Source organism: Leptidea sinapis, chromosome 19 (genome assembly GCF_905404315.1).
Source record: "Leptidea sinapis chromosome 19, ilLepSina1.1, whole genome shotgun sequence".
In the NCBI taxonomy this organism is placed as follows: domain Eukaryota; kingdom Metazoa; phylum Arthropoda; class Insecta; order Lepidoptera; family Pieridae; genus Leptidea; species Leptidea sinapis.
In genome coordinates this window covers 8,441,126-8,467,100 of record NC_066283.1, presented here as the reverse complement: position 1 = coordinate 8,467,100, position 25,975 = coordinate 8,441,126, and the positions used below count along the sequence as shown (strand labels likewise).

Here is a 25,975-nt window from a genome sequence, read left to right as displayed (position 1 = left end):
TAGGAGGGCCGGGTGTGGTCCTAATGTGGTGTACCGTATTGTGCTTTGGAGACGCAGGCGTACCTGCGGGACGTGTGATTTCCGGATACTTACTCAAAATAGCGTGAAAGCGCGTGTCGCCTGTTGGAACTTTAACAGAAAACACATTATTATTAGCAATACAAGCATTTGCTGACAAGGTTGTAGTATTGTCTAGTAAGCGTTGATGTCGGCAATCTACTATTAAATTATAAAAACCAAGAAAATCAACGCCTATAATTGGCTTGGTTACATTAGCTACAATAAATCTCCACGGAAAATTGCGCCGTAAGCCTAGATTTAAGTTGAGCTCAATAAAACCAAATGTATCTATAACAGACCCGTTGGCCGCGGTGAGCTCGAAGTTACTTTTGGCTCGACGTTCACGAAGCGCAGAGAGAGGGTAGACACAAAGATCACTGCCGGTGTCCACCAGAAACTGGACATTCATATTGCGGTCGGTGATGAAGAGGCGACCCTTATACGATGGACAGTCGTTTGTCGCCACTACCGACTGCCGGCGGCGTTTCCCGCCTTGTTGTAGTCGCATGGTTTCAGGCACTTATGCGCCTGTGCTCCGAATTTGCTATGGTACCAGCACACAGGGAACTTGCGATAGCTGGATTCTAACCGGTTCCGGTGTCGCGATGATGAGCGGCGACGGTCACGTGGTCTCGAGCGGTCCATAGAATAGCAAGAAGTCTTAGTGTGCTCTTCCAGCTTAAGACTCAGGTGCTGAACCATCTTCTTTAACTCCGCAATCTCATCTGACTGGTTCGATGTATATGCCCTGCTTGAGGAAGCAGCGGCGACGTTACATGGTGACGTGAGCTCATGGATACGGTCTGCCAGCTGCTCCAGAGATTGGGTTTGTTGTGACGCCAGTACTGTTTGGATATTGTGCGGGAGTCGGTTGGACCACATGGATTTGAGAAAGTCATCAGGTACAGAAGGGCCAGCCAAGTCTTGCAAATGTCGCAGAAATTGTGAAGGTTTTCTATCACCGAGCTCCTCGTGCGTCAACAATTGCTTAACCTTTTTCTCGTGCGAAGCGGATAAGCGCTTAATAAGCTCTGTCTTAATCTTGTCGTACTTATTGTTAGGTGGAGGGTTAATAATTACATCCTTCACATGTTTTGCAAACTGCACGTCTAAATTATTTGTCACATTATAAAATTTTGTGACGTCATCAGTAATAAAGTGGCTTAGAAGCTGACCTTCTAGAAGTGCAAACCATAATTCCGGATCCTCGGGTGAAAACGGGGGAACTTTAATTTTTATAATCTGCATTCCTTTATTTTCACGCTCAGTGGAAACGCGCACTCGTCGAGTTCGTCGCGTTGTCACGTTGTCGTCCTTACGCGAACCAACATCTGTTACAGATTCACTGCTATCACTCATAGTGGTACCTGGATTATCTGGTATACTTGTGTTCTTCAGGGGTCACCAGTTATGGTCGTTGGGTGGCTATCAGTAGTGATATGGTGGTATTGATGGCGATTTAATAAAACTAATTCAATTCTAACACTATGACAGTTTAATATACTTTAACAATTCACACACACATTAAGTAGACTGATACACATGAAGTTAACCATTACAATATAGAAAGAAGGAGAAAACACAGTAATTAGAGGTACAGATATTACGACACGACAGTTGCGAAGTAGGTAAATATTATAGACAAGCGACACGGGCTTCGCGGCGAATGATCAAGACACGACAGTTGCGAAGTAGGTAAATATTATAGACAAGCGACACGGGCTTCGCGGCGAATGATCAAGACACGACTACTGTACCGGCGCGGGCGCGGGTCGTTGAACGATATTCGTTCTGCGCAGGCGCAATATTCACCGGTTACAAGCGGTGGATTTCCACTGCACAATACTGAATATTATATGTGGGATTATTGTTAATATTAATTTGTATGTTTGTGAATATTAATATTGTAGTTATTGTAGTGTAAGACAATATATATTATAGATAATAATAATTAGTAATAATAAATAGTAAATAGATAGTAATAACAGTTATGTGTTGTGTAAATGAATGTGAGGTATAGTGTACGTGTTACTGTATGTATCGGCCACAAGTAGATACTACTACCGCTTCGGAAACAAATGGTGCTGTGAGAGAGAAGAAGCAGCGCAAGAAACTTTCCCAGCATTTTTTTTTTTCTTAATAAACATAAATATTCTACAGTATTTATCACGGGGAATTTTTCAAAGAGCTGTTTGAATCCTACATGTGAATTTGTTTTCACACCACAGGGTACAATTTTAGACAACTTCATTACCATCTGCATGTGTGGCATTCTTCCAGAGTTTGGTTTTCAGGGAACTATATCTGTCATGTATAAAATGATCTTCCTTACATGGTGTTTCCAGGATGATTTAACATGCATACCTTCATAAAACCCCGTAAGAATATGATTCCTCTCGAACCTATGATAACGCCTCAGGTGATTCCTCTGATGTTGCAAAAGATTGGCAGCGATCATCACCTAATATCTGGTGATCCGTACGTTTGTGTTGTCCTCCATAATATAATTATGTTAACAAGGAGAACATTTTGCTCTCATACTTCTTGTTTTTCTCGGCGTTTCACAACATTTTCGTCAATCATCCTAACTAACATTTACAATGGCGTAATAAAGCCTTCTATAATTGGAAGCATGACGATTTCTATCGGTCAACTCCTAAAAGGTGGGTTTTTTCGTTAAAATAAAAACATTTTGTAGTAAAATATTTTTTATAATTTCTCAGTAATGACTGCATTATGTAAACATAGAAATACTCCTTAAACAATACATGATATAACTTATATTATGGTTTAAAATAATTGACGAATCTATTACTCTAACCCGTATGAATATGGTTAATATTTCCGTGTCCTGTGCCAACAATTATAAAATTATGTGCTAGTTGTCCGGAACTCCAATATTTTGTGTGCGAACTTGATTCGCTGTGCTAAAAATAAAAAATTAATAATTAATTAACTAAATCATATATTTTCTTTCTGTAACAAAATGACTTTAAAGAAGAAAGAAGAAGAACTGAAGAGAATGGACAAATGAGCGTAACATAATCTCTTATCACAACCATCACAGTCACAAGAGCATTCACCGACCTTATGAATTGAAAGCACATTGATAAATGGGCGAGGATAGAAATGGGCCCATCGTAGTAAGATTCAACGGTTTAAGTACCGATTCTTTTTAATAAATTAATATTTATATTGTCACCATGATCAGTTCTTAAGCTAGCATAGTTTGACCACCTTCTCCTTGTCACCTGATCACTAGTACTCTACTTAAACTCTGACAAGAATGGCACTCATATCAATATTTTACATGAATGTACTTGATCGAGTATATTTTATCAGCATTAAACGAACTATGGATTATTTGTAAAAAAATGTTTACTTTCGCAATTAAATTAACCTCGGAATATTTCAAACACCTGCAAAAAACGTGTACACGGATATAAAGATGTATCTACAGATGAGCAATCATAAAAACTCACTAGGGTAAAATAAATTCCAGATGGTTCCACGATGAAAAATACTAGACCGTAAAATTTTTGACGACTCAGCAAATAAATATGAAACCAATTATATAAATTATACAAATTGAAATTTGGATTCAGATACAATTCTGACAAATCATGCAAATAAGAAACAAAGTGAAGAGATATATTTTAGAAGTAGAAGCATTGGTCATTCGTATCATTTATAATGTATACAACAATAGCAAAATAATTTGCTCCAACGCAGCACCAACAATCCGTGGATCATATTATATTCTTCCTTGTTTGTAACAAAATCTTCGTTATCAAATCCTACTAATATCTTCCCTTTCTTGGCGTGCGTCCGTGCAGAATGGCATGTCGCTATGCTAACTTAATGGCTGACAGGCTTGCCCTGCATGTTTCAGTATGATAACTCTCTCTGTTGACATTTTATTGAGATAAAACCTTTAGTTGAAAATGCAACGGCCAACTACTTGTATGAGTATATATGGTAATGACATCCGTGTCTGCAGGAGAAAGCTATTCAACATATTCACAATACAATTTGATGTAAAAACCTACGTAAAAACAGATTTTCCACATTTTTGTTAAACACAGGACCACTGTTACACTCCATGGAAATAAGAAAGAAGATAAGTCAAAACATTTAAGGAATTATATTTGAAGCTGTTGTAGAAGCTGAATATGCTGTGACAGAGACAGACAATTATTTGAGAAGAATTACAAAGCGTTTAAGTACACGCCATTTCTACAAAAAATAGAATGTCTTTGCCTATTATATATACATATTTCTTAAGAGAATTTAACCAATCAAAAAATAAGAGTTCGCAAACTCGAAGACAAGCGAGTCACACCTCAGACACGAAACAGATGGGAGAATTACTGTATTTTTTCAGATAGAAATAAAGATTTACTTCTCTAATATACTCTCGAATAGGAATTGTATGTACCATGCTGGCAGAATTGTGCTTACCAGAATAGGAACACTTCTAGTTAGTTCTATTTTTTTCATGAGACTAAGGGAACAAGCCAATGTATGGTTCATCCAATGGAAAGTGAATATATACCCATAATTTCTTCATCACCAGAACAGCATCAAAACCGCATATGTATTACCGGCCTACAGGAAGGTGTACGCGTTTTATTTGAAGTTTACCAAGTTGTGCCGTAGATACTAGAAACAGCGGACAGAAAAGTTCTAAGGGATCGATTGTTTCTAGTGATGAAAAAAATCTGGATAGTATTTTATATAGTTTAATAGAATCCGAATCAAAATCCGTAGAACCAAATAAAAATAGAGAATAATTATCTTACTTGCATTATCTGTCTGTCACTTACGTTTCTCAGCCTAAATCGGAAACTTATAGTTTTGTGTAAGCTGAAATGCTTTCAGCGGTGGTGACGATGCAAGAGGGTAGTGTTCGTGCTGATTGAGTACTATGAGGAAATAATAACCAACTGGATATTATTTAAAAGACGCCCAAGCAGTTTCAAGACGCGGTGGATATATGGTTTAGAGAAACGTCTGACCTGTGTCTAGTCAAGAAAAAAAATTGGAAAAGGGAAGGTAGGGACCGAACGAAATATAATGATCTCGTAGAAGAAGCGAAGACTAACATACACTTGTGTACCGCTTACCGGCCTTACAAATAAACTTGGTATAAAATTATACCGGAGAATAAACAATAATATTATGCAAAATGTTGACTTTATCGCTGACAACATTGTCAAGTTTTCCGAAAGTCAAACAGCCTTGCAAATAAACGCGCGTAACGTTATACGTCCCAATAAACCAATCAAAGCAAAATGTCTATTTGTAAACATTTTGCATATTCTTTGTTTATTATATTATATTATTATTATATAAAGGCATAACTTAAAAGCAAGTTTATTAGTAAGGCGGGTGAGCCTTTTTATTTAAACTAATACATTGATTAACAATCCACAAATTTTATATTATTATACTCACAGACGACGAACTACTGCTGGAGTGGTGTTCGTAGTATGAATCTCTTTTCGGTCTTTGATTCTGAAACACCAAATTTAATATAATTTATATTATTCTTATAACTTCGTTTCCAATCGAGCCTAACATATTATTAGCAATAAATGTCCTTCAACTGAATTTATGCTTATTATGTGTAGATATAATAAATATTTCGATCATAAATATTAACCTCTTTCATTTAAAACATGTTTCGGGTTATATTACTGATGAAAAGGCAAACGCACTGAATAATACAAGTTCATTGTCCTCGATTTTGAACCAGCCCTCATGTTGTTTAAATCAAGTTTACGTTCAAAAAAACAAACAGGAACGCAAAAAACACATGGAAAGTTAAAGCACAAAGGATTCTTTTGACATTTAAAGGAATGTTCTCAGCTAAAATAATACCACTTTGAACTATCAAAATTAAGCTCACATAAATTAATTCTAACATCCGTTAAATTTAAAATTCCAAACTAAGTTACGGTAATTCAAGCCTATCATTTTATCATATAGTTAAAAAGTTATATATTTGATTTCCCATTCACCTAGGATTATGAAATTTTGCGAGTGCCAGGATATCAGAGCTTATGTAACGTAAAATTCTAAAATCGTCATTCATTGTTAAACTATCTACAGTTAATTTTATAAGAGTGTTCCAACAAAAATCCTAATAAGATTCTAAAAGGCATTTAACGTAAATTGATATATTTTTCAACACTTCAATTAAAAAAAAATTGTTTTCAATTTTTTTTTCGAGCTTGCTCCAGGCTGGATAATAGTTTTGGAACAAATTTACGTCATTTTATAGGGAATTTAATTTTCTAGACTATTTATTGAGCTGATCTATTAAGATCTAGCCATTGGTAGCAATGTGCTCATTGTTTGAGTAAGAGTCGTATTTGCCCTCTATTTTATGTGGATCCATGTCAAAGGCTAGAGGATAGTCGTATTATCATTAAATAACAATATAAATACAATGTTTATATGTATTGAGGAAAAAACAAGTAGTTGGTAAGATAAGAAATAACACGACTTCAATCATGTCAATTGACATCTCATATCTCTATTGTTTACAATAATATACTAGCGTAAAGAGGAACAAAACGTGCGAGAGAAAAGAACATCTCTAACGGAAATACAGTAAGAAAAAAAACAATGCGAACTATTGTTAATATAACCGATTATGATTTACAAGTCGTAAGAAGTCAGCCACTTGGCATTAGCACCTTAGTATTTTGAATATAAAAACCAAGAACTAGAATATCACATTAAAACTAGTTAACGAACACAATAACGGGCTGTCAGGTCGTATATACGTTTATATTCTAAGTATATGTTTCAAATTTTGTATAGCGACGTCTGCCATTAAGTTTAGTTTATAAATGGACATAATTCCACAAAAACGTTCTAAACCACAATCATGTTGAAATTGAGTTAAGAACACAAAACTGGTCACATGATTCATATTAACAGACTGACAAAAAATGGCAGCCCTACTGTCACTCTTGTAATGACATCATAACTTAGTAGCCCAACCCACATGTATGGAATACACTAATATTTATTAAACTTTAAACACGAATTCCTTAAAATGTGATGTTTGTGGCTTGGAACGTTTTTCAGGAACTATGTCCAAATCACTTCGACTTTTATAACAATACTTAGTGATGTAAAGTATTTACACGTAAATGTTATTTTATTAAGAGATTATAATTTATATATTTATAAAAATGGTAAATTTCATATTTTAATATGAGATAATGCATTATCGTTTAATTTGTTATTATAGATACACTTGCCTATTTTTAATTAAAAAAAAAGTACCTGGCTTAGGTTGTTGGAAAATGGTTGCACATTACTGCTTCTGCAAAATAAAGAGTACACAATATCAGAATTTAAGCATCTCTGATGATAATGGTAAATAAAATTAATATTAAAGATATCTTACCCGGAGGTAGGCATTGAATCAACGATGCATATCAAAAGAATAGCGGCGAAAACTGTGATGTGCAAAAAATTCTTCATTTTCACTTCAAATCCTCACGAGAAGAAGCAAACTCAAGTTCTGATGTAAATGTAGTAATACGTTACACACTTCTTATATATATTATGATGGTATAATTTAATATTTTTCCTGTCCACACTGTGAGAGAGGTAAAACCCAACTGGGGTATATTGCATGCGTTTCATAATAACATCTTTGTAAATCATATACAATATCGAATTGAGCTCTTTAAAAAGTAATTTAGAAGTTATTTTTGTGATAAAATTGCGATAGCGAACTAGGTAATATGTCAAAGTTTCCTTATATTTATTTAGTAATTACTACCCAACTGCTCAAACTGCTGCTGCTGGGGGGAATTTTTGTGTGTTTTGAACCTCATATTTTTGTCACTTATCAGACGACTTTTTGGACCGACTTCAAACAAGGTAGTTAAAAATTATTTTTTCCGTTTGAAATATTGAAGTTGGTGATAATTTGGTTTCGGAGGAATTTGGTGAGAAACACCGAGACACGAGAATTTTATATATTATATAATCAATTTATATCTAATTAATAACTGCTAGTCTACTATAATATTATTTTTTACCTTATGTTTTGAGTACTATCATTTATTTATTATTAATTACATAATTATTGCATTTAATAATGGAAGCACTTGTGGCTATAATCGCGACGGCCGCCATATTGAAGATAGCTACTGAAAATCATTGTCGGGTGATACCCAACTAATATGCTGAGTGGCAAACCTTTTTGGGACAAAACATTGCAAACACCACCTTATATGTTGATATAGAATAAGCCTTACTTTAGTTTTTAATGTATGTTAGTTTTAATTACTTTAGGCATATAATAGTAATTTTTTAGATAAGTTTTTTCATATTATTATTATATTTTGTAAATGTTCACGTGTATTTGTAGTGTTTGTTCCAAATAAAGATTTAATTACTTACTTATATACTATAATTACTACATGAGACCTAATTCGTATTGACATTATATTAGGTATAAATTAAGTTTAGATTCACATAATTTTTATGTTTATTTTATTTCGGCATAACGTATTATATACTTTTATGTTACCTTGTTTAAGTTATGTTATTATTCATATAACTATTGTTATTGTTTACTTAATATGAATTTTTGAAGTGTTTGTGTAAGTTATATTTATTAAATTAAATAACTTTGCGGAAGAAATTTTGGATAAAAATATAATACGGTGTAAGAGTAATATATTACTTTATTCTGTAGTTTATAAGATTTATTTGAAACAATAAGGTAATAATATTCTCAGTAAGTTTTAAATGTTGTTTAAAATAATTATTGTGCTTATTTTAAATGTAATGTCTCATCTTTTACTATATTTTTTACTTGTGTTTTTTATGGTTTCTTTGTGCCACTAACATAAAATCTAATATATAAAATTCTCGTGTCATGGTGTTAAACTTTGAACTCCTCCGAAACGGCTTGACCGATTCTCAATTCTGAAATTTTGAGTGCATATTGGTATTGGTAGGTCAGAGAATCGGACAACATCTATTTTTCATCCCCCTAAATGTTAAGGGTGGTCCACACGAAATTTTTTGTTAATTTTTTTGACATTTTTTTTTAAATTTGTTTGATTATGAGTCAGCATTATTTTAAATTTTCACCCATCTACGATCAGCAGTTACTTTTGTTTCGCGATTTAATGTTTATTCTAATCCATCCACAGACACGCAATAGAGTTGCAATATAGCAATCGAATATAATGATTATTGTAGTACGATAAATTTTATGTATGATATATTTAGTAGGTCTGAGAATCGGTCATCATCTATTTTTATTTAATTTTTTTTATTACTTTTTATGGCAATACAACGTTTGCTGGGTCAGCTAGTGTTCTTATATAATTTTCTGTATCGGCTATACATTTAAGCTCGGAAATGTTTTAGTTTTAAGTTGGTTTGGGTGAAATATAAAGAAAGTAGTTTATTTTTTGTGATGATATGATTATGATGATGATAGAACTTGCGTTGCTGCCATTGAGTAACCAGTTGTGAGTTCGTTCCCGATTATAATATTATTAATTAGAGTATAATCCGGGTCATGTATTTTAAAAAAAACTTTGCGAGCAAAATCACATAGAAGTGCGAAGTGCTATACATACAGGAGTTTTATTTATATTTAATCAAAATAAGCCATAATATGTATGAGGTTTCTGTTAAACATAGAGTGTAAATAAAATTGATTACTGACGGGAAGAACATCGTCAATACAAAATAAACTAATCAACTAGACAATGAGTGGAATCAAAAGTGCAAGGTTTAAAATATTTCACATTTTATTTTCTTAATCACTTTTCAATTGATGACAATAATGTATTGACAAATTAATATTAGGTATCTAGGTTACCCACTCGCGAAATATTTTAACGTAATTAACTTTGCAATTTATTTTGCATAGAAAGTATTATTTTCTTTCCGTCCTGTGGTCAGTAGGAGTCATAAGATGTGGCTGCGTTTTTGCCATAGGTTTCATAACGACGAGCGCAGAATGATGATGTCAGGGCCACTACTCCATATGTTTTTGTATATTGCGTCAGGACCCAGATCATTATGTTACTGTTTTGATGATGCTTAATTATAATAATGTTAAAATTTACGAAAATTTTTAGGACGTTATAATGTTTGTAGCTGTTAAATAACCTTTTTTTTCAGTTTTTTATGGAACAGGAGTACAACCGAGTGTACCTTTAGGTTACCTGGTCTCAAGTGATCACCGCCGCCCACATTCAACACCATAAGAATCACAGGAACGTTGCCGGCCTTTAAGGAAGGTCTACGTGCTTTTTTGAAGTTCCCCATGTCGTATCGTCCCGAAAACGCCGCACAAGGAAGATTATTCGACAGCTTGGTTATACGTGGAAGAAAGTTCCTTGAAAACCCCACTGTGAAGGACACCACACACACCTAGATGGTGGGGATGATATCCTAATTTGTGGCGTGTCATGCGAGTGTGGAATTTAGCGGTTTATTTTATTTGTAGTATTTTTCTTTTAAGTCAAGTGAAGTCAAATAAATTTATACAATTAGGCTTTTGAATCACTACAAATATTTCTTTTTAATTACTGAATCTTCCATATGTTGGTAAAAAGTTGAGCTCGTCAGAAGAACATATAAGTATAACTCAAAAAAAAAAATAGAGTATTTTACAATGGCTGTAATATACATAACAAATTAGTATGTTTTTTATTATATTCACACACTTTTTACACAAATTATCTTGCCCCAAATTAGGCATATATAGCCTGTGTTATGGGTTGCAAGACAACGATATATTTAATACAATATACTTACTTAAACATACATAAATATATACAAACATACGTTTAAACATACATATAAACATCCATGGCTCGGAAACAAACATCCATATTTATTTATTTATTTTTATTTATTTAATAAGTACAACCACATTACACATACTATCCTTACCAACTAGTTTTATATATTACAGGGTATTGTGTCTGATATGTACAACAATTACGGTGTACATAACTTTGCCAAATAACTATGAGATACTAATAATACTAAATAATTTTAAATAATTAATAACAATAATATTATTATATTTTGAAATGCTCCCAAATATTTTGCTTAAAACTATATAAAGTATATACTAACTATATAAAACATATTCATCAAATAAATGCTTGCGCACCTACCGGGATTCGAACCCGGTACCTCTAACTTAGTAGGTAGGATCGCAAACCACTCGGCTATACAGGTCGTCATTTAAGAGTCGTTTTTAAATAATATAAACTATTACATAAAAATTAATAAATAATTAACAGTATAAATATAAATTATCGTTATAGTGGATGTATTAACCTTTAGCTTCAATTAATTGTTTGTGTAAGGATGCTTCGTCGTATGTCGAATGGTCGTGATTACTGTCACTGTTGATATGAAAATTATTTGAATGATTAAATTTTGAGCAAATTGAACACCTTTTATGCCTTTAAGTGATAGGTATTTTGGTCTTTCATCATGGTGAGTAGCTTAAGACGGGACATCACCGCGACCTCACTACAATGGGTGATACTTTTTGACGTTCAATAAGTGATTATAAATCCTATTTTGAATAAAAATATTTGAATTTGAATTTGAATTACCCATTCGCGAAATACTTTAACGTAATAATGATATAAAACATTATATGATGCGTGACAATGATAATTATCATATTTACTTTTTTATTTTGCATAGATAGTATTATTTTCTTTCCCTGTCCTGTGGTCAGTAGTAGTCATAAGATGTGGATGAAGGACCTACAAATGGTCTGAAACTAGTTGGTACCTACTCCGACAAACCGTGAGTATAGCCGTTTTTAACTGATTTCAAAAAGGAGGAGGTTCTTAATTTAATCGGTATTTTTTTTATGTATGTTGATATGTCCCATTACTCTGGGATTTATGATTCGATTTACGTAATACTTCTTTAGTTAGATGCGCATCGAACATATCATGCGGAATAGATGCCAGTTGGTTCCATAAAATTTTTACATAGTTTGGCCCAGTAGTTTTCATTTTATGAATTATTTGTCTACGTGGATGATATAATTGTTTTATGTGTACGCCTTTTTTGGAAGTTTTCATTCACAATGATTATATATTATTATTATTAACTGACACTAAAAATAAAAAAATAAAAAACTAAGTTAAAAAAACCGACTTCAAAAACTTAAAAGGATCAAATAACTAAAAATTTAATTTAATGCACGTTTTAAGCAATCCTTTAATATTTATAAAATACTATTTTTGTATGTGCTACATATTGATAGCTTAGAAGTCGGTGCTAATCCAAATGTAATAGTACGTACCTACACTGGCCACGCGTGACTTTGAGCGGGATAGCTTCTTCTAGAACAAAACAACCCAAGCGGGCAGACACGTGACCAGACAACCTTAATAATTACAGTAAGTAAGATGTTTATAATATTAAGTTTTATTTTGCTTAGGGCTTGACACCGACTCAAAACATATCAATAGGTAGCACTTATAATTAATAGTATTTTATTAATATTAAAGGTAAAGGTTTGCGTAAGAGGTTTATATTTTTTTTTTGTTAATTGATACTTTTCAGTTTTTGAAGTCGGTTTTTTTAAACGTAGTTTTTTATAAATAAAATAAAGTTTATAATGTCTTTTAAGAAATTAAAAAGAAATTTGATTTATCGAATTTGTGGCTTTTTTGTATGTACCGTTTCGTGTTAAAAAAATCAAATTCTAATGATGGGAGCTATGAGAATTGAGGAAGTTCGTCATAAAAAACTGCAAAATGTTGCAGAAAACTTTTTAATTAGCTATATTTCAAATCGGTATTATTTTGTAACAATCTGAAGTTTGGTTACCATTACCGTCAACTTTAATTAACCCTGTACTTTTGTATGACTGATATTTTGTTGTATTTGTATAATATGCAATAGGTATTGCCACCTCTCTATTTTCTGGTCGGAAAACTTCGGTTCAGTCAAACTGTTCCGCTTCAGTTTTTTTTATTTTTTTAAGGGATTATGAAGACAAATTAGCGTACGTTAGTAGTTAGTAGTTACTTGATTATATGTAATAGCTGTTGGTCTTAATCTTCGATCATTAACGGCCGTTCCCAAAATATTATCTACAGATAGAGATAAATTACTACCTTCTACTGTCAGTAATTAGCTGTCAATAATCTGAAGCTGTCCCAATATACCCGTATAATAAGTACATAATTCTTATCGCCTTATATTAGGACACGTGAATTGAAATTTTCATACAAACTTCTATCGCTGGTAAGCTATATGTCGTCCCATTGACAGACAGCGTGTACGGATAAGGTAAGTTACCGTCGATAAGTTTATTGGGACAGAAAAGTCAACGATAGTTACGATTTTTATCTCAAGTAAGAGATAGACTGAATATTGGGAACGACCGTTATACGTCTAGATAGACTATGACAGCTGTGAAAACGTCGAAAATAATGATTTAAGAACTTACCTCTATTTTGTAACACAACGTGTCATACAACAAATCGCGAGTGTAAGACGTAGCTTGTCACGCACACTAAACTAATATTCCTGGCCTGTATTTATAGGTTGTCTAACAGCAAGAGACTATCTAGACGTATAAATTAGCTTGGGTTGTTGGACACGATTTAAAGTATACCCGTTAATATTACAGACGAAGGCTGCGTTGCATCATATTAGCTGTTATAGTTAAGGCTTAAGTCAAATTTCACGATAACAGTAACGTTGACTTTAACAGAGACTGCGGAATGTGTTGCACCATCGCATTCCTTGGCATAGTTAAAGTTAAAAAGTGGAATATGAAGTCAAGAATTATTTGTGTGTGAATATCTATTTTGGAACTTTTGACAGGTCGTTATTAAGCTTAAATATTAGCAGTAGCTGTAACTGGCGAAGATTGGACGGTAATGGCTAACAGTTAAAGTTATGACGTCATCTAAAAATTGTCAAATGGTGCAAAACATTTTCTGCTTAACCGTTATGTTAACATGTTTGTTATTGATAAAGTTACATTTTTTATGGAATAGGAGGACAAACGAGCGTACGGGACACCTGGTGTTAAGTGATCACCGCCGCCCACAATCTCTTGTAACACCAGAGGAATCACAGGTTGCCGGCCTTTGAGGAAGCGCTTATTTTGAAGGTACCCATGTTGTATCGTCCTGGAAACACCACACAAAGAAGCTCGTGTGGCGTGTCGTGCGAAGGTGGAATTTGGTGGCAGGAATCAGGTTAAACAGCTCTTCGGAACACTCCCCGTGATAAATGCGGTAGAAGACACACAATGAAGCAACGTCTCTACGCACCGCAAACGTTTACGTTTACTTGATGAAAACCAGCCAAAAAACATCGAGTAAAGAATTTATTCTCCATACAATACGTACGTAGTAGTGTCGATACTTCAGTTCTACAAAAATTTACAATATAACTTGTAATATGGCGTAGTTCTTTTCGTAGGTTCATTTAAATAAAGCAACAGATCTCTATATCATATTTATTATTACTACAAATACACTTGATATATATATTATTGTATAATTAGGCTAAAATATTACTTATATCTGAAATCATTAAAATCTAAAAAATCAATAATATTGACTCAATAAAATGTTATATGCTAATCATTAGCTTCAGTAATATGTAAAATAAATGCAAAATTACTGTAACTATGATAGAACTAAAATAAATTAAGTACATTCATTAATAATTGGTATCTTTCTATCTTTATTACAAAACAAACTGCCTCTCTATCCTTTTTGTTTGTCTGTTTGAATACGATAATCTCAAACCGTAGTTAATTTATGCGTCTAGATAGAGCATCTTCCTGTTAGGCTATGCATGACAACAGGCCGGGATTAGTAACCTAGTGTGCATGATATGTTAGTAACATTGTTTAACTGTGCATGTGTTGCTTAAAATAGAGGCTAACAGCTCGCCGTTTATCTAGACGTATAAATTATCTATGGCTTTGATGTATATAGCAGCTCAGCTAAGTTTTACTTAAGTAAAGTGTGAGCTAAGACTCAGTACGCTGTATAATTCTCGGCCTAAGTCTCAAACAAAACCGGTCAATTCAACCGGATTCGTATGCAAGTCGAACTCGTATACGAATCCTTTTGTAAAGGAAACTTTTTTTGAAGATATACTTCTTTAGGCGCGTTATGAAAAAATGATGAGAGTGAAATTATAAGATGCGCGCGCATCACTGTAACACAAAAGTAACAGGTTGAAGTTGGTTCCTAAAATTTTCTGACGTTTGCCTCATTCGTTATTTATAATTGGTTTCATCGTCCATCATTAAGACAGGCAAAGGGTTGAAACCCATACAGCCGTATTCATTATTTAATAATTAATTGTCAACGACATCTTTGCAAGATTTTTACAAAATCGTTCTTTCTTAAAACGTAGAATAGCACGAGGAATAAATAAATAAAATGATTTTTTGTTCCTTTTTCCACAGAAGTATAACTTCTTGCATGTATATATAAGTACACACACACATTTTTTATTGCATTTCAACACGCTGACAGATGCGACTAACTTTTAACGACAATAAAAGTTAACTGCACTGATTTGTCGGGTCAACTAGTCTAAAATTATGTCAGCTTAGAATAGATGTTCCATTTTCATATCATAGTTGTAATTAAAATAAAGTACTGACAACTGTTAAAATAAATCCTGATTTTTTTTTTCAACATTATCATCATCAGCCGGAAGACGTCCACTGCTGGACAAAGGCCCCCCCGAAGATTTCCACGACGATCAATCCTGCGCTACTCTCATCCAACGTATTCCGACGATCTTAACCAGATCGTCGGTCCATCTTGTGAGGGGCCTACCAACACTGCGTCTTCCGGTACGTTAACATTACCTAAATATAAATTAAATTTAAAAATAGTCACTTGACAACTATATATACCAGTCGATATTTGTCGAATTTTCAGTTGACATCATTGGGTCACTATTGATTGTCAGCTTACGGCCGTTCCCAATATACCTACTGTCTACAGATAGAGATAAATAACTACCTTCTACTGTCAGTAATTACCAGTCAATAATCTGAAGCTGTCCCAATATACCCGTATAATAAGTCATTCTTATCGCCTTATATTAGGACACGTGAATTAAAATTTCCATACAAACTTCTATCGCTGGTAAGCTATACGTCGTCCCATTGACAGACAGCGTGCACGGATAAGGTGAGTTACCGTCGATAAGTTTATTGGGACAGAAAAGTCAACGATAGTTACGATTTTTATCTGAAGTAAGAGATAGACTGAATATTGGGACTGGCCGTAAGAGAATAGGCCGCATAGTAAAAAGTAGAGGCTTTGTATTGAAGGGCTGAGTGTTTGACTGTGACATAGAGAAAACACATTTGAATCTTATAAATAAATACGGTTAATATTTCCTCTTCCAGTGCCGACTATAATGAAATTCTTCGCGATTGGTCCTGAGCTCGAATATATCTTTGTATGTGAACTGGATGAGGAATGCTGAAAATAATTAAAATCAAATTCAAATAATTTTATTCTAAATAGAATTTAAAATCACTTATTGGACGTCAAAATCTTCCACCCGTTCGAAAAAGTATGCCTCAGACTTTAGAACAACGGACGCAAGAAACTCAGTGGGCTTCTTATTTCAAAAAAATATCGTTACATTGTAATATCGTAAAATGAAATTTATGATTATTAGATATTAAAACAAAATATTTATTTTTAAATAGTCTGAAGGCGGTCACAATCTACGGTATCCTAAAAAAAGTTATTTATGTTATAGCGACCTTTACCACACAAACGATTTTAATAAACTGTTAATTATATTTGGCTGTTATGTTACTCCCGGCAGATACAGTACAGTAAAATCAATGCTTGTACTAACGGTTATAAAAACAGATAAGGAAACACATACAATAAATAAATAAAATAAAAAACTAAAAAGCTCTGCATACGAGCGAGCAATAAAGTGAACATAGTATATGCGCACGTTCATACAAAAAGTTGGTTACGGTGGAGTAGAGGAAGTGTGACGTCATAAGACGACGTCATACCGGTTAACGTCACGGAGTTTAAGTTGATATTATTATTACCAATGTGCGTCAATGATACTTCACGTTAACAATTTAATAAGAAAAGTAGATTATGTTACATATATTCAATAATTTTATTAATGGTCCTATTTCTGCCGTGAAACAGTAGTGTGTAAGCATTACTGTGTTTCAGTTGTGAAGGGCGCCGTAGCTAGTGAAATTACTGGGCAAATGAGACTTAACATCTTATGTCTCAAGGTGAGTGCAATAATTGTAGTGCCGCTCAGACCTTTTTGGGTTTTTCAAGAATACTGAGCGGCACTGCATTGTATGGGGAAGGTGTATTAATTACCATCAGCTGAACGTCCTGCTCGTCTCTTCCCTTACTGTCATAAAAAAAGGTAGAGGTCTCATCATATATGTCTAGTTATACATTCTTATAACACGCATAGAAGCTTAAATGATTAAATAAACACATACATCCTTACTTAAACCTGTATGTAGTGGAATGACATTCTTAATAATAATTATCATGCAATCAGTAAGATATTGAGATAAATAATATTTTAAGAATGAAGTGTGCCTTAATGAGAATTTTTAATTATATCTGAAGGGATAAATATTTAATGACATCAAAAATAAGTCTAGAGATGTCAATTTTGGAAATATAAATGACTTTTATGCCTTTCAATATCTCTATAGAGATAACCATAGTAATATAGGTACTTACAGAGGACGAGCTACTGCTGGAACTGTGTTCATAATACGACCCTCTTTTGTTTCTTAGTTTCTAAAAAAAATACACGTACTAAGTGTTATTCAAATTTACAACGCTTTATTAAGATACTTAACACAAAATTCAATAATCTGTATCCAAAAGAGGATGGCGAGAATGGACCCAAATAATTCAAAAATTAATGAAGTTTATATTAATTATAAACATTAGTTTATACGATGCTGATATAAAAATTATTGAGACGCTAAGTTATGGGAGTCAAAAGAAATAAATTATTATAATTTATTAAAAAATAAGTAATCTTGCACTAACGGAACATTTTGCGCAATTGACATCTACATTTTTTTGACATGACAATCATTTTTTAAACGGATGTTCCGACACCATCAAACTATCTATACTTACTCAAATCAGTAATTCATTTCTAATACACAATGAGATCATTATCGTTTTTTGATACTAAAGTCAGTAGTATCTTAAAAAAATTCGATGCCTGCTTGAAAAAATAATAAATTGGGAATCCTCAATTATTACATTCTGGCCAACCTTCCACATTTAAATTATATTATCTTTTAGCAGACAGTAATTAGGCATAGACATAAGATACAAATTATTGATTGAACAATAAATATTGTTTAATAATTTTAGGTTATATTTTTCTTTTAGGTATATCTTTTATCTCCCACTTTTTTAGACTTACTTACGGTTTGATTTTTCTTGGTTTTGTTACGTTCTAAAATTATTAAAAAGTTTCCATGATGTACGCCACTTCTTTCAGTGGGTCCCAAAATACATGCATTCTCGCCATCCTCCTTTGTAATCTCATAAGTAATTTATGTAATGATCAATTCCGTAAATCAGATCGCAATAAATATTTATGTAATAACAAACGACTGGATCAAGTAAACAGCTAAACATCCTTATTTAAGTCCCACCTAGTGTTAAGTGATCACCGCCGCCCACATTCTCTTGCAACACCAGAGGAATCACAGGCCTTACAAGAAGGTGTACACGCTTTTTGGAGGTACCCGTGTCGTATCGTCCTGGAGACACCACACAAGAAAGCTTTGTGGTACGTGGAAGAAGTTCATCAGATCCAGGATTCCTTGGATCCAGGGATCAGGTGAAACAGCTCTTCGGAACACTGCCCTTGATAAATGCGATACTAGTAGATCATCATCATTCATCGTCTATTTAGTCAACAAATGTCAGATATAGCTTACAAATAGAAAAATCAAAATACCTATCATCAAATTGAGAACCTCTAACTTTTTTGAAGTCGGTTAAAAATAACTGATTGTATTTTAGTTATAGATTGACTTGTTTGGCGTGAAAGGCATTTCATTTCAGGGTACTAATAACATATAGAAACTTGAAGTCTAAGTAAGTAATATAAAATATATTTTTGATTAAATGGATCTTTGTGACTGTTGGAGGCTGATTTTTATAATTTATAGTGGGCATAAGGGCAATATATTTTATGCAAGTCAGAGCTAAAAGCCTCACTAAATTTGAATCAATATTAGTATGTTAATGTACACTATACATGTACATATTTCAAAACGTATTGATACTTATAAAAAAGATTAATAGTGTGACTTGGGAATTACCTGGATCAGCGGCTCATTAAGGAGTTGAACAACGTCACTGCTTCTGAAAATAAAATCATGTATGTTATTATTGAGAATTAAAACTCTTTCCTACTACATAATTACACACCACAAGTACCAAAATAATCTCCAAAAAAATCTTTAAAAAATATGTTGCATTGCAGAATTTATACGTCTAGATAGAGAACAAGCGATGAAAACAGGCCTGCGGATCTACCATGAACTCTTATTGCGATTCAATTGACAACCTAAAATGAACTGCTTTGCTATTTCGTACCACGACGTGATTAGAGCTATCTAATTTTAGGTTGACGTCAAATCAACTGATTAAATCGCAATGATGTCAATTGAATGCCAAAAATGATATCAACTGAATCGCAAACTGATTTAGTTCGTTCATTCATTCGTACCATCAGGTGTTATTTTAACCTAAACTTGATAGCTTATTTGTAAAAGTGACCGATTCAAGAAAAGTTGCTACTTCCTTAGGGGAAAGTGAATCGTGTTGTTAATAACTTTTTAAAGAAAATGAAAACATAGAAAAGAAAAATTTTATTGATTAAAGATGAGATGAGAATACTTTATTGGACTTTTTTGTAAAACAAAATACTGAAAATAAATACCAAAAATGAAAATACTAAGGACGAGGCAGTAAGGGCCCGGGCTATAGCCTGTTCGCAAGAACGAATTAAAAAAAATTTAGTCTGTGGTGCTGTCAAATCAAACATCAATGGAGGTGCGTTCTCGTTATTTTTACGAAAACATATAAGCAAACATTTAATTTGTAATTTAAAGAACTATATTAATTTATATTACTATTATTTAATAAGTATAAAAAAAGCTTTAATGGTTTATAATTTGACGCAATTGCGCAATTTTAAAATGTATTTTTAGTATTTTCTACGCAAAAAACCGGGTTGGACTTAGTATCCCTTAGCATGAATTTGGATGTAAAAAATATTGTAGTTGATATAGCTTTAGTCCACGATTACAATGATACCACTCTTATAACAAGATAATGCACCGTTTTCAAGAAAATCACAAAAAAAAATCTTACCTAAAACAGGTAAATCACGTAAATAAATATCCCATAGCACGAATTTGGTTGTAAAAAATATTGTAGTTGATAGAGCTTTAGTCCACGATTATAATGATACCACTCTTATTACAAGGTAATGCACCGTTTTCAAGAAAATCACAAAAAAAAATCTTACCTAAAACAGGTAAATCACGTAAATAAATATCCCATAGCACGAATTTGGTTGTAAAAAATATTGTAGTTGATAGAGCTTTAGTCCACGATTATAATGATACCACTCTTATTACAAGGTAATGCACCGTATTTCGTGCTAAGGGATACTAAGTTTTAATCAAAAAGCCGCTAAACTCATATCATTTTAGGTTTCGAAACGCAATTTTATTTCGTTCATTCTTCATAAGCGATCCAAACGCCATTCAGTAAAAGGCACCTCATGGTACGAATTTTAGTGATTCAGTTTAGGTACCTAAACTGAACTGCATCGGATTCGCATCGCTTATTAAAAGTTGATGGTAAGCCCTCAGGTTTATTTTAGTGTGCGTGATCAGTCTTATACTTGCAATTTGTATGTAACTTTGTGTTATTGCGCGTGCATTGCTCAAAATATAGGTCAACAGTGAACCCCAATTTTTTTCGACGTTTTCACCGCTGTTACAGTCTATCAAGACGTATGATTTAAGGTGGTTCCTATATTTTTAGGGGCTTCCTGTGACAAAAGTTTTTTTAAATATATACAGTGTGACGCTACAATGGCAACAAAAAGTAAACACACGGGTAAATAAACTACTGAACCGTAATCATAAAAAACAATATTCAAATATATATTTATTTGATACGCCCTGCCCGTTACAATGCAGTGCCACTTAGGATTCTTGAAAATCCAAAAATTCTGAGTGGCACTACTATTGTGATCGTCACCTTGAGACATAAGATGTTAAGTCTCACTTGCCCAGTAATTTCACTAGCTACAGCGCCCTTCAGGCCGAAACAGAATAATGCTTACACATTACTTCTTCACGTCGGAAAAGGGCGCCATTGTAGTACCCATAATCTAGCCGACATCCTGTGCAAAGGAGCCTCCCACATTATACAAATTACTATCAACGAGTCTCAATAGAGTTTCTTCTAGAAACTCAAGTGCTGGAATTAATTGCGATCAACGGGTCAGCCAACTATCTAATACAGAAATGCTGCCATTCTTTTGATATGGTTGTAAGTTTTCTAAGGCTAGGTTGCACCAACCAACTTTGCCAATAACAAACATGATAAAGCCGGTTAAGCAAAAAAAGTGTTGCACCATTTGACGATTTTTAGGTGACATAGCTTCAACTGTTAACCGTAACAGTCCAATCTTCGCTGATTAAAGCTAATTCTAAAGTTAAACAAAGCTAAAGAGCGACCAGTCAAAGGTTTCAAATAAATATTCGATAATGATTTGAAATATCACTTTTTAACTTTAACTCTGCCAAGGAATTCGATAGTACAACACATGCTGCAGTCTATCTTAAAATCAGCATTACTGTTAACGTTAAATTAAACTTAAAAGTAAACTTTAACAGATAATATGATGCAACCTTAAGTATTCTAAAAAGAGTTTACTTTTAAGCATTGTGTTGCTGTATAATATAATGTCTGTAATCCATGAAGGTTTTTTTCATTTACAATCAAGAAACTTAGAGTTTAGTAAAAGTTAATAAATGTTTTCGATTAAGTAGAAAGAAAATAAAACATGTTTCTTACTCGGGTGGTCTTGTATCAACGACGCTTGCCCAAACCAGAACTGCTAATATTGTAACAAGTAATATATTCATCTTGTTCACTTGTTGTTATCACATATACTTTTAAATTATTAAAAAAATGTTCTCAAAATCCACCACGTTGATGTTTAAATCCTTTTTTATGTCTGCTCTACCTGACTGACAAAACCTGTCTGTGGGTTTCATCTTGTATAATATCATTTTAATCATAATTTTGATATCATATGTCAAACACGAAACACGCAACAATTAATTATCATATTGCTTTGCCATAGCTTTACAGCATTTTTTATTTAAATTATGGGTATTTCTATAACTAGTTAGAACAGTATACATGGAATTTGGTTTAAACACACCCAGTGTTAATGTTTGTTAAATTGTCAATAAATTCCGACTCCGCAATGAACCACTGTTCTCAATAGTTAGAAGTATCATTTTCAATATCGACATAATAGACCCATTATAAGACATATGGTACAAATAAACTACATTCAAGTGAGCCCAATAGTCGCCCAACTACTCACATAAATAGTATTAACTATTATCTATATAATTTGATATAATATTATATGATGAAAACTTTTGAGAAAAAAGAAAACGTTTGCGCAAATATATGATGTAAGCAATGCTTATGGGAATTACATAAATAAACATAATCGTTGAACAATAAAATGTTGTCTAAACCAACTCAAAAATATATAACAACTAGCTGCCCCCACAGACGTTGTTCTGTAGATAATAAAAAAAAAACTCTTTTATAGGAATTTGCCAAAAATATTTCAAAACATCAAGAATAAGAATTATTTCGTAAAAAATGCCTCCTGTTGTTATAATGAGATTGTTTCACAGCGGAACTGTCAAACTGTGCGTCATTAAATTCCCTCACAGAAAATATGTTCATACAAAACAAATATTGATATAAAAAAATATCCTATCTCTCAAGTTGGACTAAACTGCACTCCATGAAGTAATCCCCATTAAAATCCGTTCATTAGTTTAGGAGTCCATCGCGGACAAACAACGTGTCACGTAATTTATATATATTAAGAAGATATAAAAATATATATAAAATTATTTTTATTACGTCATAATAATAAAAATATTTTAGACTCCACCCACTTTTAGACAGATTCTCTTAAAACCCAGCCCCAAATTGGCATATACAATGAGAATGCTAGAATGTTATGAGAAATTCAAACCCGGAACTCAGTTGACAGAAACACTAATCTATATGGGACGTTCAATTGACCATATTCTAAAGAAACCAAAACAATGCAAAATACAAGAATTCCTCATTTTAGAAATTTAACATAATAAAATAACGCCTTTATGACTGAAATAACTGTTATTGTTTTGTTCAGAAATTCAGATGCTAGCTTGAATTGAGTGCATTTCAATTCTAACATGATAACATAGGCCTTAAAATACATTTACACAAAAATAGTACAATAATGTACTTTAAGGTAATAATTGAAGTATACATTACAATGTACAGAAATAACTTATATTTTGTAATACAGTTAAAGAAAAACATTCGAGAGAACGAGAATTGTACTTACGATTCTCTTAGGAAGATACAAAGACTGTAAGAAATATTTATGGAGGTTTTTCGCAACAAAATCCCAGAAGGTGCTTTGCGACGCGCCGCTGAAAATATAGGAGAATCCAAGAAAAACGCGTTAGTAATCCCTTACCACGCATAATTCTTAATACAGGGATTACTGAACGGCTTTTCTGAAAATATAACAACCAATTAGTTTTTTCTCCATTGGATTATTAATTTTATGTGTTTTATTATTTATTTCTAGGGTTCTTAGTAGTTATAAAAATGTTGTATCTTTTGTTATTATTAGGAATGTTTAGTTCTGGTTTGACTACCCTCTTTAGTTTGTTGGCTTGGTTTATTATGATTTTTACATACTTACAACATATTACTTCATTAAAAAACCAAGATTTAAATAGGTTTATTTATGTTTATTCCTATATGCAAGAATACTTCACATTACGCTCAATTTTAGACGTAATTAATTAGAAGATTGATTTCAGTAAATTCCGACACAGCAACGAACCACTGCTCTGAATAGTTATAGCCGTGAGAATCACGATATCGATACAATAGTTTACTCGTTGACTACACGGTTTTTGTACCATCGTACAAAATTTTACTCTATGTATGTAACAAATAAAACTGAAAACAAAATTTTATGAACGATGCGGGACTCGAACTCGCGACCTCACGGGTTCCGTGCGCGCTCTTTCCAACGAAGCCAACCGTTTGAGTGACGTATCGTTCATAAAATCTTGCATGCTTTGTTCAACTCTCAGGTTGTGGCTTCATCTTTATTGCTATCCTAATGCGATTCGCAATTTATTTACTTTTGCTCACGATCTTTAGTCGGAGTTATAGTTTTCCAGCCCAGCGATGACGGGATGGTGTGTTGTTTTAGAATTCTGAAATCTGAAAAAGGCCTCACCTAATATTTATTCTTAATAGGATTCCCGTTGGAACCTGTTGGATGCGAAGCCCTAAAACGATGGAAATTGTGTAAACCTACCTTAAACAAAGTTATTTATTTATTATTATTTTTTATTAGGCTTACCAACTGGATATACAATTAATATTATCACTACTTATAATGTAAAATTTCTTATATTTAATACTTATATATCTAACTTATAGATATGCACAGCGTTGCCATCATTTATTATTGTTAGTTAAGCAATACTACTGTTGTACGTTTAGTAGTACTAAAACTGTAAGTTTATACAACTGAATTAAAAAGTTTCAAAAGCGTATTTTTAAAATTGCCAAATGTATTAAAATTTATATCTATACTGCTATTACTATGGCGTTAAGCCTTAAGCCTTAAGATAAATTATACAAATACCCAAATAGAAGAAGCTCTGCATGTTAAATTTTTAGGAGTACTTCTAGATAAAAATCTAAAATGGAAAGAGCATGTAGACATGGTATGCCAAAAAATTTATAGATACGTTTATGTGTTATATAGATTGCGTAAAACGGCTTTACCAAGTACAGTCTTGGCAGCTTATCATGGTTATGTCACATCAGTACTTCGATTTGGACTCCTCTTGTGGGGAAACTCTAGCGAGGCTAATAGAGCTTTCATAGCCCAAAAGAGATGCTTAAGAGCTATGACAGGAGCTTTTTACTTAGATTCGTGTGAACCACTGTTTAAAGAATTACGTATTCTTCTATTTCCCTGTATGTATATATACGAAATATGTATCTTTGTCAAATAATATGACCATTTATTTACAAAAGCAAGAGATATTTATCCGAGAAATACAAGAAACGGTGACAGACTGGTGATTGCACACAAATTTCGTAATGCATCCTACGGAAAATGTAGCTATGTCATGTGTATAAAAATATTTAATAAACTCCCTCCAAGCTTACGCGTATTACCCGTCCAACGATTTAAAAAGGATCGTTTTACATGGCTCAAAGAAAAATGTTTTTATACCATAAATGAAATGTTGACACATTAGGTTAAATTGAATTGACTGTAAAATATATATTAAATCTAGTCTTTAAATAATGACATTTAAAAATAATAATTATAATTTAAATTGACCTAAGTGCTTAAAATATAGAGTTTGTTAATGTTAAATCAATTATTATAATAACTAGAATTTTGTTAATAATAATTTTGTATGCCAGAAATGGCCGATAACATTGATACATTAAAA

General features: G+C 32.8%; 1 protein-coding gene across 1 annotated transcript; it reads right to left on the bottom strand.

Annotated features, from left to right (window-relative positions):
- Positions 1-525: 525 nt before the first annotated feature.
- On the bottom strand, positions 526-1,419 carry LOC126969701 (uncharacterized). Its single transcript, XM_050815248.1, has one exon. It carries the CDS (start codon positions 1,417-1,419, stop codon positions 526-528), a length of 894 nt encoding a protein of 297 aa, XP_050671205.1.
- Between the last annotated feature and the right edge of the window lie 24,556 nt (positions 1,420-25,975).

Excerpts from the sequence above, each read along its gene's own strand:
- LOC126969701 (XM_050815248.1), bottom strand. The coding sequence starts at position 1,419 with ATGAGTGATAGCAGTGAATCTGTAACAGATGTTGGTTCGCGTAAGGAC.